Source organism: Nestor notabilis, unplaced genomic scaffold, assembly GCF_000696875.1.
Source record: "Nestor notabilis isolate BGI_N333 unplaced genomic scaffold, ASM69687v1 scaffold9125, whole genome shotgun sequence".
In the NCBI taxonomy this organism is placed as follows: domain Eukaryota; kingdom Metazoa; phylum Chordata; class Aves; order Psittaciformes; family Psittacidae; genus Nestor; species Nestor notabilis.
In genome coordinates this window covers 12,801-35,389 of record NW_009928836.1, presented here as the reverse complement: position 1 = coordinate 35,389, position 22,589 = coordinate 12,801, and the positions used below count along the sequence as shown (strand labels likewise).

The window sequence follows — 22,589 nt, the reverse complement described above, 5'->3', positions numbered from 1 at the left end:
TGTAGCAGTAACAAATCCAGTGGCATTTTAAAAAATCAGTTAAAGCAGCTTCACAGGGTCAGTCAGACTTCCAAGTTTAAACACCCTCTGCTCCTAATGCCATTAAGCAAACATGCTTCTTTCATTACAATTATATAAAGGGGAAGACTGGCAAGACAATACAAAAAATAAAATATCCAGAATGGGAAAACCTACAGAGTTCAGAAAACAGGATTCTGGAAAATCGAAGTGTTTGTATTTTATTTTACATTGTAGGCTTTCACTTTTTATCCCTTTGAAATACGTTTAGTTTTAAATTAATAAAGTCCATAAACTAATACGTCGGTATGTTCTTTAAACATACATAATAAAATTTCAGGCATTATACCATATTTAAATATCCCAATAATAGAAGAGTAATGCTGGCTAATGCGAGGATAAAATGCCTAGATAAAAGATGTTGTGGCTCTAAGGAAACGTGTGGATTAGAGGAGAATTGAGGGTGAAGCAGGTGATGCTTTAGTCTGAATCTGAACTGTCTTGCTTGTTGGTATGGTACTGGCCGACTGCTTCTTCCAAAGGAGCCATTGTACCATCCGGCCGCACTCCCATTGGTTTTATAAGCTCATCTCTGTAAGAGATTTAAAAGAAGAATATATATTAGCATATGCACACATATCAATTCACACATGTATAATACAGTCACATACAGTATATGCTTTAGTACATAATGAGCCTTTAAAAGGAAGTTATTTCTGCTAAAGCCCTCTGTTTTGAAGAAAGAGGAACAAAAAACCTTCCAAAATAGGTGGGAGGGGAAGAGCAGGACAGATAAAGACTTCATTCATGTAGGCCAAACCTACTTAGCCAATTAAAGACACCATGAAAAGTCAGTGCCTAATAGGCTCAAGACACGGAGCAGGTTCACTGTTTTAGATACACAAACTAGCTTTTCTTCTAAAAGTTCCCTGACAGCCATTTCTTCCTAAAATTTCACTGGCCATTCTGGCCCGTATGTGCCCAGGCAATTAAAGCAATGATTTGATACATATTCACCCTGTTGAAGGAAATAAATCACTTAGGAGAACGGACTCTGCCTACACCACTACTAAGGGTGTGTAAGTACTTGTTGATTCATTTAAAAAAAAAAAGCTGACTGATTCTAATGCTATTGCTTTTGTTTGTGGCAGTTTAATTACAGGATTGACAGCCATTTTAATCTCTTCAAAGCTCCAAAGGCCTCTCAGCAGCTAATCCAATTATATCTACTCCACAAGCTACAGCCTCATCTAAGAGATGATTAATTATTGATTAAGCCAATCAAAAAGTATTAGCAAAGATTTATTTAATCCTTACTTTTTATCACCTCATTTATATGTGGATTATGGCAAAAGCTGTAAGGGCAAAGATAACATTTTGATTATCTGCTAAAAAAAAAAATAAAAAATAAAAGGAGAATACCTCTAAATATTCAGGAGTCACCTTAAATAAAGGAGCAGAGGTTTGATGTCAATTTACCCCTTGCTTGAAAGGCAGCCCACTAAAACTGCCAGTTTAACACATATATACCACCTCCCCGAGCCACAGACATAAAACTCTATCACCCAATGGGGAAGCAAAGGCATTTCACTAGCTCTCTGCCTGGTCTGCACTACTACCTTGGCTGAAAAAGGACAGAAACTGTTTGTACACAGCTGGCAAGCTAACCTTAACACAACCACTGGAACAGCAAGAAAGGCCACAACAGAGCCATAGGCAACATGGTCTAGTGTGAGGCATCCCTGCCCATGGCAGGGGGTTGGAACTAGATGATCTTAAGATCCTTTCCAACCCAAACTATTCTATGATTCTATGAACTGCATGGCATGTGTACGCTGGACGTAGTACAGTCAAGCAGAAGTTAAATTAAGTCTCCAAGAGTCTTTTTGCTCAGGAAGAGAAGAGACCAGCAAGATAACTGCTGGCTATTTGCACAGATGTGGCAATCACGATAGTACGGTGATAAGCTCACAAATCCCACTGCCTGTGGCATTTCAATACATGAGAAACTGGACCTGGAGAAACTGCAGTGGTTTGGCTAAGGAGGCCAGGGAAGGTTTGTAACGACCAAACTAAGAGCCCAGGCTGGACTCTGCCTCTGCATGTGTGTAGAATCTATCTTTAAATAGACTAAAAATAGCCTGCCATGCTTGAGGACTGACAGCAAGTCCTCTTCATTCAGGCAATGCAACCTACAGTATGCAGATTCTGCCCAAATCAGATTTGAAAAGGCTCAAAAAATGAAGACTGCAGATCCAGTGTCCAGACAGGATCACAACCCTGCCTTCCTGCTGCCAGGATCCCCTTAGGCAAAGCCAGAGTGCTTTGGAGTTGCATCTCATAGCAAAAACTTTTTTGACAGGAAACCCCCCCCTATACATCTAAGGCCTTTCTGGCTTTTAAGCACCGTAATACAAACCAATTGTCCTTTGAAATCTGTAATCTTGCAACAATTCTTCAATGTCACTTACTCAAGTTCAAGCCTCGATAGTGAACTATTACACTTATTTTCTAGAGAATAACCTGGTAAGTCCTTGCTCATATTTTTTAAGTCCTAAAAGTAAAAACATAGCCACAAAGTACAAAAAATGCCTTCTGAGCTGAGAGGAGCCTACATGTTTGTTTTTAAAACCACAACACATACTCTTAGGTTGCAACATTTAACGCTGTAGCCAGAAGTCACAGAATCACATCATTAACTAGTAATTTACAGTTTATTACTGGTAATAAATAAAATATAATGGCTGCTAAAGGATAAAGAAACAGTTCAAGAAAAAGAAAAGAGAGACAAACATGGTCCCCAAGTCCGCTTATGTGGGGGCCTCCCTCACATAGGGATCCTTACAAGGTATCTGTAAATATTGTCAAGAAGTCCTATTTCACCATTTGTCAGTTACAAAGACACAGCTCTTTCTCTGCACTGCCCTTTCGTGCTTCACTTTTACATCCTGCTACGCACCCTGCAGAGCCTGACACGAAGTTTTTCTCTCCTGGTGAGTCATCTGGAGAGACACTGAACACCAGATGCAATAGAGAAGACATCCATATGCACAAGTATTGGTCTGTGGTTTTTGTGGGGGTCTTTTGCATGACACGTTACACGTTTTGCATGACAATGTAATGCAGAAGTCTGAGTCACTGACACGCATTTGTATCTTCTTTGGTGGTGCTCAAAAGCCTGTTTCTCGGTTCACTGTACTCATTTCAAAGTGCGCTGTTATGAATCATGCTGTAGTGAATTTGAGGTTCATCCCCAATGCATTTCCTTCTCTCTAGGCTTCAACTCTGAGCTAGGCTGAGCTCAGATTTCACAGAATAACAAGTATACTTGTCAATTACCTCTCTGTTCCTGCAGGAGCTTCCTAGTTTGCCAGTCCTTGGTAGGATGAAAGATGGTTGTTACAAGTTCTCTCTGTATGAGAAGGATGAACTCCACACACCCTTCCTCAGACAGATGCTACCCAGTGAAACTGAAGACGCAAATATTCTAGGCCACCAAAAGAAGTAGGAGAAGCAGCAGGTATCAGCCTTGCTTTTTCCTAACCACAATCTAGTCCTAAAATGGTACAAAACAGGGCATCCTTTCACTGGTGAAGACATGACTGCAAGCTCTTGAACACCACACAAGCTTACTCCTGGTTCTCAAAGTGGAAAAATACAAAGGGAGACAAATAGCTGAAAACATCTGGACTGCCCACAAAGCCAGCCTCAGAAGTTTGGAACGACTATCTGCTAACTAACAGAGCTTTGGGTAGGATTGCAAAGGGCATCACTTCAGTATCATACTGAAGTTAGCTGATCCTTACCTGGTATGAATGGTCTCAGCTCTGCCTGCCTCAACAATTTTGCCCATTCAGCACTGGCTGCTTAGAGACCTCAACTGAACTTTGACAACCTGGGTTAGCTGAGGATGTGCTTACCATTCAAGGTGGCAAGGGAAGCACCAGAAACTGGCAGGTATAGCCTCAGAAGACAGTTCACTATCCAGAAACTGCATGTTTACAGTACATCTATAGGGCAGAAAGAGATTGCTTCAGCCCAGTAGGTGGCAGTGGGAATACTTCTGTATCCATGAAGATATATACAAGTACATAATCTGTGTATTTATATGTATCTGAAATATTTGAACATCTTTACATGACCTCTCATATAGTCAAATACACCTTCCTGCAACATGCATTTTTCTAATGCGAACAAAGCATTCTATTCAAGTATACTTAGAAACACACCATAATTAAACAGTTAGTAAAACACATTCTCTTCTTCCAATTCCAGATCTCCCAAGAGTCCCTTCAAATGTATCTATACAAGTTGTAGCTTCCTGCTTGCCATTTAGCTTAACAACTCAAAAATCATTCCCTTGTTTTGAAGGGTAACTCTTTCTTGTCTGCTCTATGAGCTATAGGGCAGTATTGACACACAGAATTAATGACAGTGTCAGTAATCAAACAGCCATCATGTAAACACCAGTCTGCTCCTTTGATAAAATGGCATGTTAGGGACCTATTCACCTCCTTATAATTGAGTACTACATAATAGTTCTGATCCTTTCATGTAACATTATTTTGTTCTAAGGCTAGAAAGGGGAGAAAAAAAAAACCCCTATGTAACATTGCCTTCTTCATTGATCCTATGATTAATTTTGTGTTTTTAATGAGTATGGTTGCTTATTTAGACAGGTTCTCTTACATACTCGTTTTGTTGACTTCTGTTCAATGTACAACAAAACCCAAGCCGTGATAATTGGAGACCATTTCATCAGCAAAAGGATTCTTGCTATTAATACAAGGTTGGCTTGGAAAAAGCATCCTGACATTTTAAATTAGTCAATTAATATACAATTCTACCTACCATTTATAATAGCAAAAACTGCTAGCATTTTTTCCAGACATTTTAATTAACACAGAGTATCTCAAATAATCTATTATATAAGCAGACAGAATATCGTACCGCACTGATGGAAGGTGGCTAACTCGGTATTTGGCAAAAATGAAAGGTTCAGTTAAATCTTTTTGCAGATTTGGGGGAGTTTTTCAAAGCTGAAAGACGTGCATCACATACACAAGACACCACTTTACAGTCACCAAACAATTCTCAATGAATCAACAAGATCGTATTAGTGCAGACAAAGCCCACAGAGGTACTTCAGGGCCAAGTTCAGGCACCCAACAAACTACCAAAGTTACATCTACATCTCCAAGAGCTGCAGTAATCAAGATTTTTCATCTTCATTCACACTTATCATTTATATATAGTTAATGATTTTAAAAAGTAATCTCATCTAGCTGAATTTGAGCAGAATACTGATTTCTATAAAAGCTTTTGTAGAACCCAAGTCTATGCTAATATATTAGGGCAGGAGAAATGGGTTCACAAACAATAATCAGCTTTCCTCCATACATTTTGATAAAACAAAATGGGTGATTAATTTTAATTTAGCCTTGTCAATGGTCAATTACCCCATGAACAGGCCTAAACATACCAACAAGCTAACAGAATAGAAACAATTTGGAACTAAGACCTGAAATAACCAAAAGCATGCATCAGTTTTACATCATCTCAAAACAGTTTCAACTGTTCAGTGCCAGTGCTGAAGAATAAAGAGAAACCTGGAGAACAAAAATCCACTGGCATCTTATGGAACAAGGGAGAAAATACCACTGTATTACTAAGGGCACAGTGTAAACAGCAGCCATTAATGCAGGCTATGACTTTTCAATGAAGTAGTACTGTTCTGTAAATTTGTTTTCTGAGTTCAGAAGTGACTGCTGTAGCTGAACCTGTCATCAGGTAACATTTCAAAACCAATACAGAGCCAGCTAAGGCCCAATCTGTAACATCCCAGTGATAAACTGGCCTAATAATCCTCATCAGTCAGGGAAGAAAGCAAGTTCTTCAGGCCTTCAACTTCATTTTGTTTCATACCTTTCTCCAGTAAAAGCATGCTAGCTCTTCAAAGCTTAGCTTCCATTACCAGGACAATACAAGCATACTAAGCAAACCAGTTTTGCTGTACACCATGCAAGTTCACTCTAAGCTTTTGTTCAAGTTGCACAGATACATAAACTCATTCACGATTAAAAGAAGGAGCTGTTTGTTCCCTGTCCAACTTCCTCCTCTTATATAAGCAAAGCACTGCACCAAACAGAAACTGCTCAGTTCATGGTATACGTCCTCTCTTTTGAAGACAACAACAAAGACCAGCAGAAGTAAGAAACCTGCCACCATCAGTCTGCCTCAAAGCAAGATTCAAAATCCAGAATCAATCTCCAGTTTAAATTTGTAGGTTGCAAACCAAGGGAAAAAAGTGCATTCCACTGGCAGATTGAGGTATCTGAACACTCCGAGCACCAAAGGGCTCAACCTGGAGGCAGAAGTGTTCAATTCAAAAAGCGTGGAGGGACTCCCACTACTATCAGCATGTTACAACCCTTTCTTCTTGTCTACAGGACTGGCAGATTCCCATTTTATTTAACGTCTGCAAACCCTACAATTGCGCTCAATTACATTCGTTAAAAACATCCCACTGCCTCCCAAGACTAAGTAGTCTTTTCTTTTTCCTTCCTGCCAGCATTTCCCCTCACCCCCTAATTTTCAGTAAACAAAAAGGGTGGGAAGAACAGTCAAGTGATTTTATTCATGTTATCGCAGCACCTAAAAAGGGGTCACATCAACAACACTGTCCCACTGTAATCGCTAATACTAAAAAACAAACAAACAAAAAACCTTACAACAAAGACAGTTCCAGCCCTGAAGAGTTTCCAACCTAAGTACTACAGAAGAAACTGCAGGTGGATGTAACTGACACAGAAAGCCCAAGGTGAAAGTAAAGCTACTGGCCCAGAGGGTAAGTAGTGACACAGGGCACCAGCTGCTTAGTTATTGTCAGTTTGAAGCAGGCAACACAGCAGGTGCCTCCAATCCTCCAAACTGAAAAGGCTCTTATGCTACAGTAAGGCCATTTGGACTTTTGTGTAACTGCTATAGTGATAGTAACAGACTTGTCTTCAGTCTTAGTTTATCTCCGGTCTCAATCTTCCTTTTAAAAAGTTTTAGACCATTTAGTTATTTCATTGTGGTACCCCAACGCTCAGCATCTTAATTCTCTAGTTTACACTGCAATCATCCCGTTTTACATAGTAGCTCAATGAAGATTGCATGTGCACTGCATTTTCTTCTCTTTATTAAAAAGACTGTAACATACTACACTTGCTCTCCATGCAAATAATGTGGAAAAAGCATCCAATTACTTCACTGAGTCTCAGGTCAGTTGTTCCAAGATCCTTCCCTGCTTTCAATCCTGCTTATAATTCAGTCTTTTCAGCTATTACAAAATTCAGGTTCTCCCATCTTTTGCTGTATTCCTAATCTTTAACAGAGATGTAAAAATACTTGGCTTGCTAATTTCTCTTAACAGATCTTGTTTGATTATCTACAGACTCTCACGAAACACAAACACATTTCTCGCTGCTGAGTTTTCACATGTTTGAAGAATGATCTACTAATATATCTACCTAAATTCCTACAGCTCAATTCACTGGTAAATTAGTATTACATTAAGTGTTACTTAAGAATGTAAAATTTTGCTTCCACAGAAACCAAACTACAAGCAATTGCTCCAATCTGGCTACAAGTATGGGGGAAGAAAAACCAGCAAACTCTAGGCATACTGAGTCACAGGAAAAAGAAAAGCTGTAACTAACAGCACAGGACTGTTCCTTTTTTGTATGCAGAAAGCTATGAAATAAAAGTCAACTTTCTGTACCAATAATGTACACCTTTATGTCACATTAAGTACCGCCTTCTTTTATGGCATTACCTCAGTTATTTAAAAGAAATTATAAAGGCTCATTTGTAATCCAGCCCACACTTACTCTACTCTAATAAATCCACAGTAATTCTTAATTGTAAATTCCCTTTTAATTGCCCCATTATATAATTTATTGCTTCTGATGAGAAATATTTTCACGCTGTGTTTGTTTTTCATATAAGCAGCAGACGTAAGTAGTTACCATGAGATGCTGCTCATTGACTTGGGGAAAAGAATACACTAGCCTTGGGGTTGGATTGTCCCCCACACTTTCAAAGGGGAAACTCTTTCCATTTACCAATCCTCTCCAAAACAGGTTTCCTCTGAAGTCCTGTTACATATAATTCTTTCTTTGAAGTGCTAAAGATTTTCCTCTGCAGTTAAAAGGGTCCTAATCCTGTGAAGAAGTTGATTATAGCACCAGTTTGAAGCACCAGACCTTAGAAAAGAGCCAGGATACAAACTGCTTCCCTCAAAAGCAGCTATAATGCAATACCTGGAAAGTTTGTCAAACATGTTGACAAGCTTCATGGCTTCATATTCTTTTTGTTCTTCTGTCATTTCATCCATTGGATTGGGCATTGGTTCTTCTAAGTGACCAGTGATAAGGTTAATGCTGGAGGTGGAAAAAACAAGACAGTTTACATTTCTAAGTATGTCAATTTTTTATCTTCTTGATAGGTAGAAAGAGGAACACACCAAAAGAAACCACCAAGACTAAAACTATCTGAACTGCAAATGAAAGCTTTTAATATAAACAGCCAACCTTCATATTTATACCTGTTTTGTAGCCTTTTCTCACGAATTGTGATATTATCTCCTTGTTGATTCACAGTATTAATTTCTTGTTAGCTACTCAGAAATACACCGTCCACTAGTACTTGTTACGTTTATCACCCATACACAAGCAGTTTGAAAGCAGGGGAATAATGATGGTAAATAACAACAATGTCATTAGTAACAATGACATAGATGGGAAACAGAGCAACAGATACATCTTTGAAGCTACTTCTGTACAGGCTTAACTTTCAAAATACAGACAGGTTCCAGTTCTTCCATGGAGAACTGCTGAATTGGTTGACTATTCCCTCCTACGCTGATTTTTGCTCAAATCAAACTAAGGTTACTTTATTTTGAGAATTTACAATGCCAGTTTTATTTCCACTGTTAAAACAAGTGAATGGCTGTACAGAAATTGTAACAAAAGCAGAGAAATAGTTTTAAAGAACACTTTCAGGGCAAATTCTCTTTTCAAGCAGTTTAATCACAAACATTTACGAGCAGTGTAGAAAATCAGATGCCTAAATCAACTGACAGTTGTCATTCAAATGTCAGCTTTTAAATAAACAGATAATTTAGTTTTACCTATATGCATGTAACTGGATGCTAGGCTTTTGAAATAAGATCAGAGACAAAAGAGTAGGGAAAAAAGCAATCTCGAAGTTCAGAAATAAGAAGAAACCTCATGTTTTAGAGTTCCTGTCTTTTGTTAATGCTCCTTAATAAGAATCTTTCAGTCAGCCACAACTCCCTGTCATACACCTAACCATGTCTGTGTAATTCAATGAAAACCAAGTAAAGCAGAAAAATAACATGCTTCAGATGCCCACTATTGACAATTTCAGAACCTAATTAAAAGCACAGATGTAACATGACAAACTGAAACCTCTAACACCAAATCAAATCAGTTAATAAAAATCAACAGGCAGAGCTTCTGTATGATCACTGAATCCTTCAAACACATATACTGGATTCCTGATGCATGACTTTTATGGACCTACTCAATCTTTCAGAAAATTTTAGAACCAGGCAATCCAACTGGCTGAAACTAGATCTACAGGTTTGTTTCATTTTTATGAAGTCCTGCTTAAAACCTTAAACCACATTTGACACTTTTATTTCCTCTGTTATAGAGATATACCGCACAGACAATAGTCGTTTGGCAACTTCATGGGAGTCCCTGGAAAATCTGGGGCAAAAGCCATCCTTGCTAAGTTGGTTACTATTTTTCGTTTTCCTACAATTTGCTTAAAAATCTCTTTTCACACTTGACTGTTAAACAGTTTTTGAGACTGAAGTTAGATCACTCTCATACTGATGGCCCCCAGGCCTGCCCCATGGAGCTATCTGACTATATGATGGTCACTATCAGAGGCTGGTTTCTCAATAATTAGACCATGAAGTCAACAGGAGGCAGTAGTTAATACAAGAACATGTAATTCCAAAACTGGCCTCTCTGGAAGAGTTGAAACAAAAAAAGTATGTCAAAACACCTAAATTGCAACAGGACACACAGAATTGAAAACAATAGTATACTTTGGCTTTGCAGATTTGTATTCTTCTGTATCTGTATCTTCATCATCTGAGTACCAATGATCTCCTCTTCCTCCTGCTAACAGGCCTCTTGCTGCCAGCAATCCCGCTGCGTTACCATAGCCTGTATATTTTAACAAGCTGTCAACTGCAAAGGGTGAAAGAGAAAATCATTCAGCTGTAATCAGCTACAAAACAGAACCACCGTAGTGTTACAAGAATCCAGCACTATAGCAAAAGGCAAATACACTAACTACAGCAAGACCTTATACAAAAGGGAGAAGAAGAAGTAATTTTTTACCTCTCTCTTTACAAAGAACAAAAAGAAATTCTGCTGCAATTTGCTTTACTCCAAGGTCAACGTGTGTCATGAGACGCACAAGCTTGTTCCTCACTGTTGTGCCAACTTCTGGACGGTTTGATACATCTCTTAACGGAGGTAACACCTACCAGTACAAAAACAGGAAAACCAACATAGAATGCATGGCAATACCTAGCCAATCCTTGCAGAAACAAACACAGCCAACAGAGCAAGAAAATACTGTAAGCTCTGCTCCTTCAAAAGGAGGAATAAAATCAACCCAGCTATACTTCATGCACTAGCAATGACTCTTGCTTCTTAATATGTTCAGGCCTTCTGGTCTGCCATCCTGGGCAGAGGAGTACTCAGTCCCAAACACAGACTTTAAAAAGAAAGATAATTATTAGGCGTTTAAGAGCACAGTAAGTATTCCCAAAGAGTTGGCCAACAGGCATCAGTGATGTAATGTTCTTTGTTTCTTTGTTTTGCTCAGATATCTGGCATTAGCGTTAAAAATACCAGCTTAAGGGATCTTACAATGTTAACATGATGGGTAATTTATACAGAACAATTAATATACTTATGATGAAAAGGCAGGAAAAGAAGTCACACTGCAAGTTCTACTACCATGACTTTCAAAAAAGGGCTCAACATGTACAGAGGAAATACGGCCTTCTCCCAGAAAACACTCTTTGAAAAGCTCAAGCTAAATTTCAGAACAATTTTGGAGAAAACATTTTTTTAATTTTCCTCAAACACACTCTTTTCTCATTAAATGTCATTAATATCAGTAACTTCAACCCTGAAGAAGGGCAGGAGAAATACGGCTGGTTTTGCAACCTAACTTCTGTCTCCTTATACATATGCCTTCAGGCTCAAAACCTATATTAGTTTTTTCCACGTTCACAGGATCTGATATTATCTGCAAACCGTCTCCTTATACATATGCCTTCAGGCTCAAAATCTATATTAATTTTTTCCACGTTCACAGGATATGATATTATCTGCAAACAGACTGGGCTATAATATGAAAGACGTAATGATCTGAAGACTCCTATAGTTTTACCCCGATGTTTTACTAGGGAACGAAACCAAAGATGTCACTTATTGTCATTAAGAAATTGCAGATCCTTTCTTTTCTGGGTGTCTAATGTAAAATGCCATGTTCTATGCAAAATTACTGCACAATTACTACTGAAATCAGCCTCCCTGGGAACTCATACTTAAACAAATGAATGCTACACTATTGAATACTTCAAAAAAACTAGACCCCATCTTTTTCAAACGAAGTATTCAAACAATTAGCAAAACCATTTTACTTTGTCCCTGCTTACTTTCCCCAATGGGGATAGTACCATGACTGCTATTTCACAGAGTGCTGTAAGAATGAATTAATGTTTTCAGAGTACTCTAATACTAATGCAGTGATGAGTGTCATAGGACAGTCCATGAGGAAATTAATCATTCTGTCTTCAGATCAGAATTTGAATGGTGCACAATAAATAAAGCCTAAGGCCAACACTTAACAATGAGGGTAATTCAAAATATCAAACATCCAGTCATGCAGTTAGCAGTATCCATCCATTCTGTGCACTATATGAGGCAGCGGTCCTGTGGTAGGAAACAGCATGCAATTATATCCTGACATCTAGATGCCAAGATGTCGTAAAAACATGAAGACAACTTCATTTGCTAACTTCTGAACGCTTGGCTCTGCAATTTATTTAATTATTTATGTTATTTAACAGATCAGAAGAGTATCCCAGGAAAGAACTGCTGCAAACAAAAGAATACTCAGCAAGAACAAGTTCCTCAAATTCCTCCAAACTACTTTTCTGGTATAGATGAAAGCGGCAGAAAATATATGCTCTTTTCCATTATAAACTCCATTGCTGAATTCAGGCACAGCTTTTATCTACGATGCAACCGAAAATCACCTCTGCTTAAGAAAAAAACCATTTCTCAGCTGTTTTCAGCTGTCTTTCCCCTGCTCATCTTTTAACTTCCCTCCATTTGACTTCAGGAAAAACAGCAAAACAAACAGAAGACACAACACCCAGCCACAGAGATCCTTTAGATCTTTAACCGTGGCATAGACATCTTTTTTCCTGTAAAAAGCCTACCCACAGTCTGTATTGTACTGAACAGCTCTTGTAAGAGATGAAGTGATGAAGTGTGCTTCTGTTCAGAGACAGTTTGAATCTGACAGAACAGCTGATACACAGTGGTACACAAGCTTCAATTCCAATGACTCACGCCTGCTGAGATCAAACTGAAGCTCAAGAAGAACCCATCAAAACACCTGTGGCCTCACTGGCTACCACACAGCTTTGCAAAGTTTTAACTGCACTCATTTATTTTTTTTAATATATGCTGAATGTAAGGGGACAGACCCCACTGAGGTTTTTGCCCCTGTGTCAGGTGGTCCATGGTCACCCACACTAACACAGCTTTAAAATACCCCTAATGTTATTTAACAGCTCTACAAAATGTACCATGGAACTTAGGCCATATCTCTTGATTTACATGACTGAAAAATCATTTCTGCAGCTGACAGTTGTCAGAGACGTAACAGAAGAAACTACTGCAGAGAACGTTGTGGGTAATTTAATATGAAATCATTTGTACTCTTAAAGTGTCAGTGTCTTGCACCGATGTACAAACCTCAGAAAGTTTATCACTAGCTTCATATTCAAATTTTGATGAATATTTTACTTACCTGAGCTTTGATAAACTTCCTGATATTCCTATGAGTTCGGCAGCATTCAGTTAATAAACTGAGAACTGGAGTCAAACCTTCTCTATAGCTGCTTCCCTAAAATAAAATCAGATACAGATAAAACATTTTAAAGAGCAAATCTTCCTTTTCAAATCCTGTGAACCCTTCAATAAAGTCCTATATGACAGCCAAAACATGGAATTTACACAGTTATAACCAAAGAGCCAGAAGTCCATCCTCATACACAAATATGCTTCAGATATTCATAGGAATTTGCTCTCAATTTTGAGGTGTTTCACAGTCTAGAAGCAGGACATCCATATTTGTGCTAAATACTGTCTCAAAGGTTTCTAAGAAGCTTTACATGTGTGCACTTTTTGTTTTAATGAAAGAGGCCCCCATTGCGTAGAATCTTTGCAGCCCATACCTTGTCTATTCTCTTCTCCATGAAATCCAGTAAAATCTGAATTGCTCCCATATTCATACCATTGTATTTTATATCTGTTTCCTCTTGGGATGATGGTTTAATAAGAACATCCAAGCAAGAAACAGGAACATTGCTTAAGAGGTTGATTGCATTGCTGAAACAGATTTAACAAAAAAACTATTACTCATTTGGAAGAAAGAATTAAAAACAGAGTACAACTCACCAGAAACTGTACAACAGCAACCAAAAAGAGGCCCAGCAACTCAAACAGTGCTTTAGTTTCTACTCCCTGGGGTTTAAGGAAGGCAGCATACATTATCTTGGAACAAACAAGCAAAAAGAAAGACAAAAGCTCCGAAAGCTATATTGCAGCAGTGCATTATTGCTTCCAGCCCCCACAGTATCCTCTATCCCACAGATAAGGCACAGCATCCAACAGTGCATTACAGCAGCTGATCTTGCAGGACAGCAGGGGGAACTCTCACATTGATTTGCAGCGGTCAGAGCTTTTTCCTCCTTGGAACTTAAAACATTTTACAACACATCCGTATTACGATCATTAATACTACCAAGTACACCATAGAAAACATCTCCTCCTCTTGTAACAGTGGATCGTGGTGGCAATTTCTCAGGTCCCTGAAATATTTTCACTTTTACTTAGCTTGTAGTGTATTGGAAATACAGAAGCCTTTTAACACATTAAAAAGAGATTCAGGTTTATTTACTGAGCACTACTTTCAGTAACTGGCAGTCTCTGCATTCTACAAAGCACAAAGAGAAGCACTTCCCAAATATCCATTAAGTGATTTAAATTAGACCACTGGGTCCATCCCTCATCTCTAATGGAGTAAGAAGGAACTTACTTTGCAAGGGTCTCTTGTATGGTGTATACACATCCCTTGAGTTTCCTATCTATCCTGGTCTCATTATATAGAGTTGGGTTTGTACTTTTCCTGAATATGGGGCTGAATTACACAAATGCTGTAAAATGAGAATTCTGTCATTATTTACTTGCTGATGCACAACTAAACTTAAAACTGGATATACTTTGAAATACTACAGAACTATTTAAGCTTACATATGCAGACCTCAAAGCTGTCAATGGAACTACGAGTACTGACGTTTCAAGAAGCATTCCAAGAATCGAGAAAACTTTCCGAACAACTTAATTTAACACTTTTAATAATACCTACTTACAATCTGCCCTAAGTTTCTATGTTATTAATATAATCCTAACAAAGAATTAGTAAAAGAGAAATCAAATGTAGTGGGATTTCTAACAAGTGTGCTGGTTTTGGTCTGCTCAGACTGGGTGGCTGTGCCGCATTGTTCCATCTCCCTTTTGCTCTTTTAGCAACTGAAATTCAGACAACTTCTACTTTTTGGAAAGCTTGTTCTCTTTGTTTTGTTTCTAATTCCTGTTTGAGATACGTCTTTTATATCATGGAAGTTATTCCTCTCCAATAATTCAGGAATAGCCAGAAACAAAGCAGACTGAAATTCAACAAATATTTGGTGGCTTCAGGCCTTTCATCAAAAGTTCTCTTTTTTACCAGTTTCTTATTAAACAACCAAGTTCCCAAACACCTACAAAATTAATTTTCTGGATCACTGTGTCTGAGCTATTCTTTTCAATAAATGAAGCCTGGCTTTCTGATCTTTGTCACTCCACTGACAGTTTTATTTGTGGTAGAGGAGTGTATGAAATTCTCCAGCTACCAGGAAGTCAGTGACTATGCACAGATCTGCACAATAGTGTTTGCATTCCTACTCCAGGGGGTAGAAATACTGCGTATATTACTCTCCCCTTTTCGGCTTCCTAGAGATCATTAATCACTGGGACATGACATCCACCCACTCATGCTCCCAGCCCCCTCCTGATATGCAAATTCAGAAGCAAAGGCCTATTTAGAGCTGCTGAATGCCTTGATTAAAACCTTGTTAGTGGGCAAAAATGGCGCTTACTCTTAAAATGTGGCGCTTTAAGCTGTTCATATTCACACATTAAGTAATGACATGACAGAACCACGATAACGACAACAATACCAGGTACTAAATTAGTTAGGGTATTTTTATAGGTAACTTCTTATTTATTAGAAATAGAGCCACACTGACAATCAGCACATCACAGCTCAGGGCGTGTATCCAACACCTGATGCTCACATAAAATAAATCCTCAACTGACACATTCGGAGCATAAGCATCCACACAATGTGCTTTAACAGGCTGCCCAAACCCTTCATTTCAGCATCTCACATTCCGCAGATTTACAAACTTGGCGACGTGCAAGTGATCAGCAATTCTAAGAAACATACTTATGCCTCCCTGACGCTTCATAAAGTTCATTCTGCATTCAATACTGCTTATATTTTACTTTATTTTTAACATTATTTTTGTAATTGCCTTACTGATAGGCTCCAGTTGGAACCCAAAGTGAGAAGTTGCACTCTGCTCTCCGACTCACACCTCATCTCTAGCAATACACATTGCACAGTCAGAGTCCAGCATCCTGAACAGCCCAAATGACAACACAGCCTCATTTTTGTAGCTATGCTATGTTAGCTCTAAACTGCTAACACAAGTTTACTCATTCATTATTGAAGCTCCTATCAGGAATGAATGTTTTGCCTGACCAAGTACATCAGGGGACTGAAGTGGGGCCCTCTGATCCAGGCTGAGGATTTGCAGGGGCATTACTTCTGACTTTATCTTTTCTATTCCAGAGCAGCCTTGTGACGAATAGTCTTAGTGGAAAAGCATATTAAATTATTCAGCTTTTACTGCATCTTGTACCATTCATGGACAAAATTCAGGTTCTGCAAATGGGCTGAAACGTCCGAATCACAAAAGTCAAAATCTGCCCAAAGCTCTTCCAGCATGTTAAAAACTGCTCAGTTTGACATAAATCAAGATCAATTTAAAATCAGCAATACTATACTTGCATTCTTTCTTCTATCAACTTGAGCTAAACAAAATACCTACAGTCAGCTAACAGAGGGAGAAAGTTGTTTTCCCAGCATAACAGAAAGGCTGATGCAGTGCCACACTGAGTCTGATGGAGAAGGGGAATCAACTGAAGTGACACAGTGATCCTCATTTCATTTCTGCTTCCCCCTCTCAGAATTATGGAGAATCCTTGCCTTGACTTGGTGTCTCAGTATGATCCACATGGGCAGCATCTCTACACAAAATGTCCCTCTGACTGAAAAGAGAATGGACAGAAATCACACCAGCACCACGTATTCTCTAAAGCTGCCTACTTCTATATGTAAAGCTCTTTTTGGATCTTACCTGCAAATGTTTGCAAAAGCTAAAACCAAAAGGACCTGCATAACATACATCTTTTTGCAATAGCACAAGATAATTGAATTTTACAGGGTGACTAGACTAGTCAGATTCCTGGACAAGGAAACACATGATGTGTTCACAGAAAGTGCATCAGCTGTACAGTAGCTCACCAGAGTATCAGGCAGTCTTGCTGACTATGTACAAATGTAAATGCTTAAAGGCCAATCTCTGTCTTCTTGTAGTTGTTGAATTTATCCAAGTCTCTTCAATTTTCCCAGCAGTGGGGAACTTATTCCCACCAGTCCCTCCCTTAAAGACGGACGAGAGCACAAAATACCCACCATAAGGAGCAGCAAAGAGGAAACAGACTGCCTTTCAGGACACAGCACTGACTTTAGTCATGGCAACTACTGCAGCGGTATCCTAAATTATTCCAAACTAGTCTGCACCAACTGAGAAAGGCTCTGATGTAGGATTTTAGTGTTCACCTTCTAAGACTGTTGATCTGTAAGAGCTTTCCAAGATTTTAATCAAGTTCATTTAACGCTTTCAAGATTGCTGGGTGTGAAAAGCTATATCCCTCCTCCTGGAGACTGCCAGCTCAGATGATGATCTTCAAAAGATCCTATGCTTACACATACGGCCATCTCTGAAGAAGAAAATGGCAATGCTAACTTTCATTGCGGAGAGATAACATGGAATAGTGTCTGAAGCTACCATAGTGTCAGGCCCTGACCTAGTTAGATAAAAATAGGGTGTCACAGAAAAAACACCGAACAGAGAACCACCACCTCACTCAAAATACTCTGAATTTTGATTGAATTACTGGCTGTAAATACGTAACAAACAGTTGCGTGCAGGACTGAGGGAAAAAAACCTAATGCACCTTAAACTGCAAGATGAGTAACTCATCTCTGGAAAAAAAAGATATTAGCAGGGAACTGATATTTATACTTTTAATAAAGAAGCCTGGAGCTCTTGGAAATAAATTATCAACTTATTTCCATCCCAATCCATCAGAACCGCAAAAGTTCCATACAAAAAAATTCTCAAAACTCATTTTTCCATCAGCTTCTCTGCAAGGTAACAGCAGTTGCATTCCACCTCAATTTGCACTACCCCTCAAACTTCCATATGTATTTTCATTCTTAGTTACATACATACACCCACAAAAAGATTTCAAAAAGGTCTGCCTCATTGTCACTGATCAAAACTAACAATCCTACCAGCCACTTTCCATCTGGAATAATGGACATGCTTAAACAATATTTCAGGCAAATAGCTTCCATCAAAAAAGATTATGAATATTTTACTCAGATTGTTTCTCAGACTTCCACTTTATATTTTAGACAAAGTACTTTTTTGCCTATTAAAAAAAAAAACCCAAAACAAACCCTTTCAAAACAGATGGGTTCTGCAATTTTACCCACCTGTGCAACTCTTCAGTTTTGTCTTCAGAAGGGCCCGTGGTTAATAAGCAGTGTCGAAGGATGGCAGCCATGTAACGAAATTGATGAGATTCATTCTATATAAATATAAATTATGAAGATATTTTTTCATTTTGAAGATTGCAAGTGGGACTTTCAGGTCACTAGAATAATAAAAATTAAAGATGGAAAATACCTATTAGATCATAACATCCATCCCTATCAATAAAAGGACTGTACCTTACAGTTCTCTGAATGCTTAATGCAACCTAATTGTCATATGCTGGCCTTTTAACTAGGCCTGATGAAAGTTGCTGGGGACTTTTTTCCAGTTAAACAAGCCTTCACTACCAGAAAACCCCCTTACAAGCCTTTGCTCAAGTCCATACTACTATTCCTAATATACCAATACTATCTTTCTTCCTGTATTTACACATGGACATCTATTCACCCATTTAGATTACATATGTTCTTCATTTCACTTGCCTCCTCCTCATTCAGACCTTTTGGGCCAACGGTTTCATTTCCCCACCCAATGTCTTTCTTTATCTAATTTTCTTCCTTCTGTTCCCTTGATACTTTTTCTCCATTTCATTAATAACTTCTCTACTCTCAGCACCCTTATTTGCCCTACTTTTGCTCTCTCCAAGTGATTCCCCCTTCCAGTCGCCCACCACACAGCACCACACAAAAGTACATCAGTAACTGCAATCATTTAACTGTGTCTATCATTGTCCTCTTCCTTTTTCATTAGCTCTTCTTGGCATCCATCATATGTTGTGGCATGTTTGACCCAGCACAAAGCACCCCAATGCATCTTTTGTAACAACAGCATCCAAAGTTGCCAACTGTACCACCTGTGGCTCTTGTCTAGCTCTGCTATTTTGAAACCATCTCCAGTCATTAAATACTGGTGGTTCAAATGGTTCTCTCCCTCTTGGGATGGATCTTAGTTTTCTACCCACACCCCTAAACCTCTCTGCTCTCTTTTTATTTTCCATCCTGTCTACTGTTTGTAATCCCTTCAGATTCTGCATCTTCAGCTCACTTAATTGACATCCTGTTTACTCTTCTTAGAGATCATTAGTATTTCCACAGGGAGACTTGCTAAGCAGAATGACACCCAACGTATCTGGCTAACCATTACTGAAGCATGACTTAATTTAAAGGTTCCTCTTGTTTTTAGGAACTTTTAGTAAAGACTTCTATATAACTTTGTCTCAAAACATAAAAGAAGCTTCTCCTGCGCCAGAATGTCTTAAACTCTCATTATAAATAAGAAAAAGGAAAATTTCCTGAGAGCCGCATGCTTGGGCTCTTCATTCAGACAGTGGCCACATGAAACTTCATCAGGTAACGCCACAATTTTGTGCCACCTCCCACCTGCCTTCCTGCAGTAAACTTGGTTTCTCATGTCTCAGGATTCCCAGTATTTTGTAAGATTATACCAACTTCAAGATCCGGATTTCAAGAGCTTACTTCTTATGAAGTGCACATGTAACACAGCTTCATTTTCCAACTTAACACCTGACATTAGTTCCTCCTCACAGAAGAACTTAATCACAAAGACAATACTTCCCAAACTCTGGACAAGCAAACATTCATATAGGTGCGTTACGTGATTGAATTTGGGTAATTTTTCTCCACTCATTTCTCCCTCCAAAACAATCCCTTGCCTCTACAAAGAACTTTCTCTGACAAAGTTAAAGATATTTTTAATAAAAGTCTAAGTGAGGAATATAAACAAGAGAAAAGTCTATCAATTTCTTTATGTTGCCTTGAAATTCGAAGTATTAGCTTCTCTGACCCTCCCCCCATCTTAAATTTCAGGATTTCTTATTCAGGGTACCCTTGACACATTAAAGCAAAGAAGAAACTTTAGACTTTTCTCAAGTTTTACATTCCTCACTGTTAGGATTAATGTCTTATATGCTGTTACATCCAATGCAGTGAAGAGAACAATTATGTGTTTATTTTAATTACTGTAAATTTCTGCTTAGCTTTATATGCTGCATATTTACAATGACCAGTGAAAAGTTCACAACACTAGAGACAGTATGATGGGAACTAAAAAGAAGGATTCCCTATATAATTTTATTACTATAGCACAGACTTAGTTTATTCAGCAAAAAAAGTTATCCGTATCATTTCTGTTCAGAATTTAGGGATACAACACATAGGAAGTGTACCTGTCCAAGAACAAAAAAGTAGATCTGATGATATAATGAAAAAGCCAAGATAAATCTCATGAATAAGATGTAACAATGAAAGTGCATTTGGTTCTCATACTTGACCTCATCTTAAAAGATGAAGTTTATGTCCAGAGTTGGTGTTAGGAGGACGTGAGATAAAGATATTAAAAACAGTGCTAATCCTTCTTCAGTTATTTGTTAAAAATCAGAGTTGATGTGTTTATCATCATGCCCAAAAAAACCCAGAAGAAAACTAGGGAGCCTTCCCAGCTCTAATTATCACCCTATTGCTACAGTCCACAATTTCCAGAGATGCAGCTATCTGATACACTTACATTAAAAAGCTTTTCCTAGCCAGCTGATTATCAGTAAACAGCAGGCTAAACAAAACCATTTTAAAGGACACTTCAGCTAAGCCTTACCTCGCTGTGGACATTCCAACTGTCAAGTGTTACATTAAAAAGAGCTTTTAGTGCCTCAATGGCACAATCTGTCTCTTGCAAAGACAGAGGAGGCCTGTCACGATCTTCCGCTGCTTTATATTCTTCTGTCCATCTTACACTCAGGGAACTTTCCAAAGCCTGAGTCAAAACTTGCACCCCTTGTAGTTCCTGACGCAACTGTGATCTGATATCTGTGTGCAGAAGTGACAAGAGGAAGAGGAGACGCAAATCAAAGCATTTAATGTCATCAACGAACTGTTGGTCCTTACATTTTTCCAGAAGATTGCAGAGCATAGCTGCAAGATTCAGTTCCAAACTGAGCTTCTGTGCAACAGCACTATTAAAAATTATGTTACAGAGGCATTTTAAAGCTTCTACTATAACAGGAAATTCAGAGACTCTCTCCAAAGGATCTTCCACAGTGTCCAGCTTTGCTAGCCTCATAAGGATTTGCATGTTCCTTTTTGTGGTTACAGGCACTAAAACCTTCTTGTCCCTGGAGAGAATCCGGAGGGCCTCCAAGCAGGCAACTTGACATGAAGTTTTTGTGTCTTTTTCAAGGATGTTCAGAATTCCTTCACACAGTTTCTGTGCAAACACAAACAAAAAAGGAACAGTTTTAGCATCAAGGTATCGGTGGCAATACGACACTACTTTCGCTAAGCTTCCATATAGCTTTTGAGTTTTCAGCTGACTTGAGAAAGGTATTCAGCATTAGCTCTTCAAAAAATAAACCACTGCAAGACTTCCAAAGATCATCCAAAGCTTTCCTCACGGATACCATCCAAATACATCAACAAATTGGCAAAAGCATTAGGCCAAAATGGCAGATACTATCCACCATTGCCAGTTACGAAGTTTTCTCAGTATTGGGAGTAAAAACCTGAGTAACAGAGTAATGAGGATAGGAAGAAGTAGCAGGTTTTAAAAATACATCAAAGTAGACCAGTCACACCTACAGTACCTGGTGTTGAGGTGGTTTCAGTCAGAAGGCTAGGGAAAAAAGAAACCAAACCAAACTAACTGCTGCTCAACATACAAGTATTAGTACTCCACCTTTGGTAACAGCTAATTTGTGTTGCCATGACAACCTAAACTATTGACTTGCTCCCATCTTAAGTAAGATCCTTAAAACTATGTCACCTCTGACATAGAAACATAATGCAGTTTTATTGGAAGACTTAGGCTGTAGCAGTTTTAACAAACCAGCAAAACTGCTGCTTTTTGTTCTAAAACTCAAAATACTTCACTGATACTGTATAGCAACATCGCTGCAGGGCTAAACATTAACCATATAAATGCAGCATATATAATGGGAAAATACAGCACTCAAACAGTCTGCAGGTCAGAATAACATTGAATTATGGAAGAATTGCCTTTTATAAGACAGAAACAGACAATCAGATGATCAAAAGGGAGAAAAGACAGGACAGAAAAGACTGCTTGATGGGAGAAGACTTCATACATTTTTTATGCCTTAAACTCAGGACAACACTATTACTCATGGGTACCAAAGCCAAAAGTATAGTTACAAAGAAGTTCCCAGGTAAGTCGCAATACAAACTGCATTGTACTTTACAGGACACAGTTCCTCCTCCCTTTTCAACCCCCAAGCTTTGCGTCTTGACCATTGACACGAATAAGAAGCCAG

The 22,589-nt window shown here is 38.5% G+C and overlaps 1 protein-coding gene across 1 annotated transcript; it reads right to left on the bottom strand.

The window, feature by feature from the left end:
- Positions 1-315: 315 nt before the first annotated feature.
- On the bottom strand, positions 316-21,526 carry RIC8B (RIC8 guanine nucleotide exchange factor B; the record flags this gene model as incomplete). Its single annotated transcript, XM_010014703.1, has 8 exons — positions 316-610; positions 8,325-8,444; positions 10,145-10,289; positions 10,443-10,587; positions 13,162-13,257; positions 13,589-13,742; positions 18,307-18,401; positions 20,918-21,526. Coding segments are annotated over 8 exons (1,476 nt in total), but the record flags the coding sequence as incomplete, so codon positions are not given.
- Between the last annotated feature and the right edge of the window lie 1,063 nt (positions 21,527-22,589).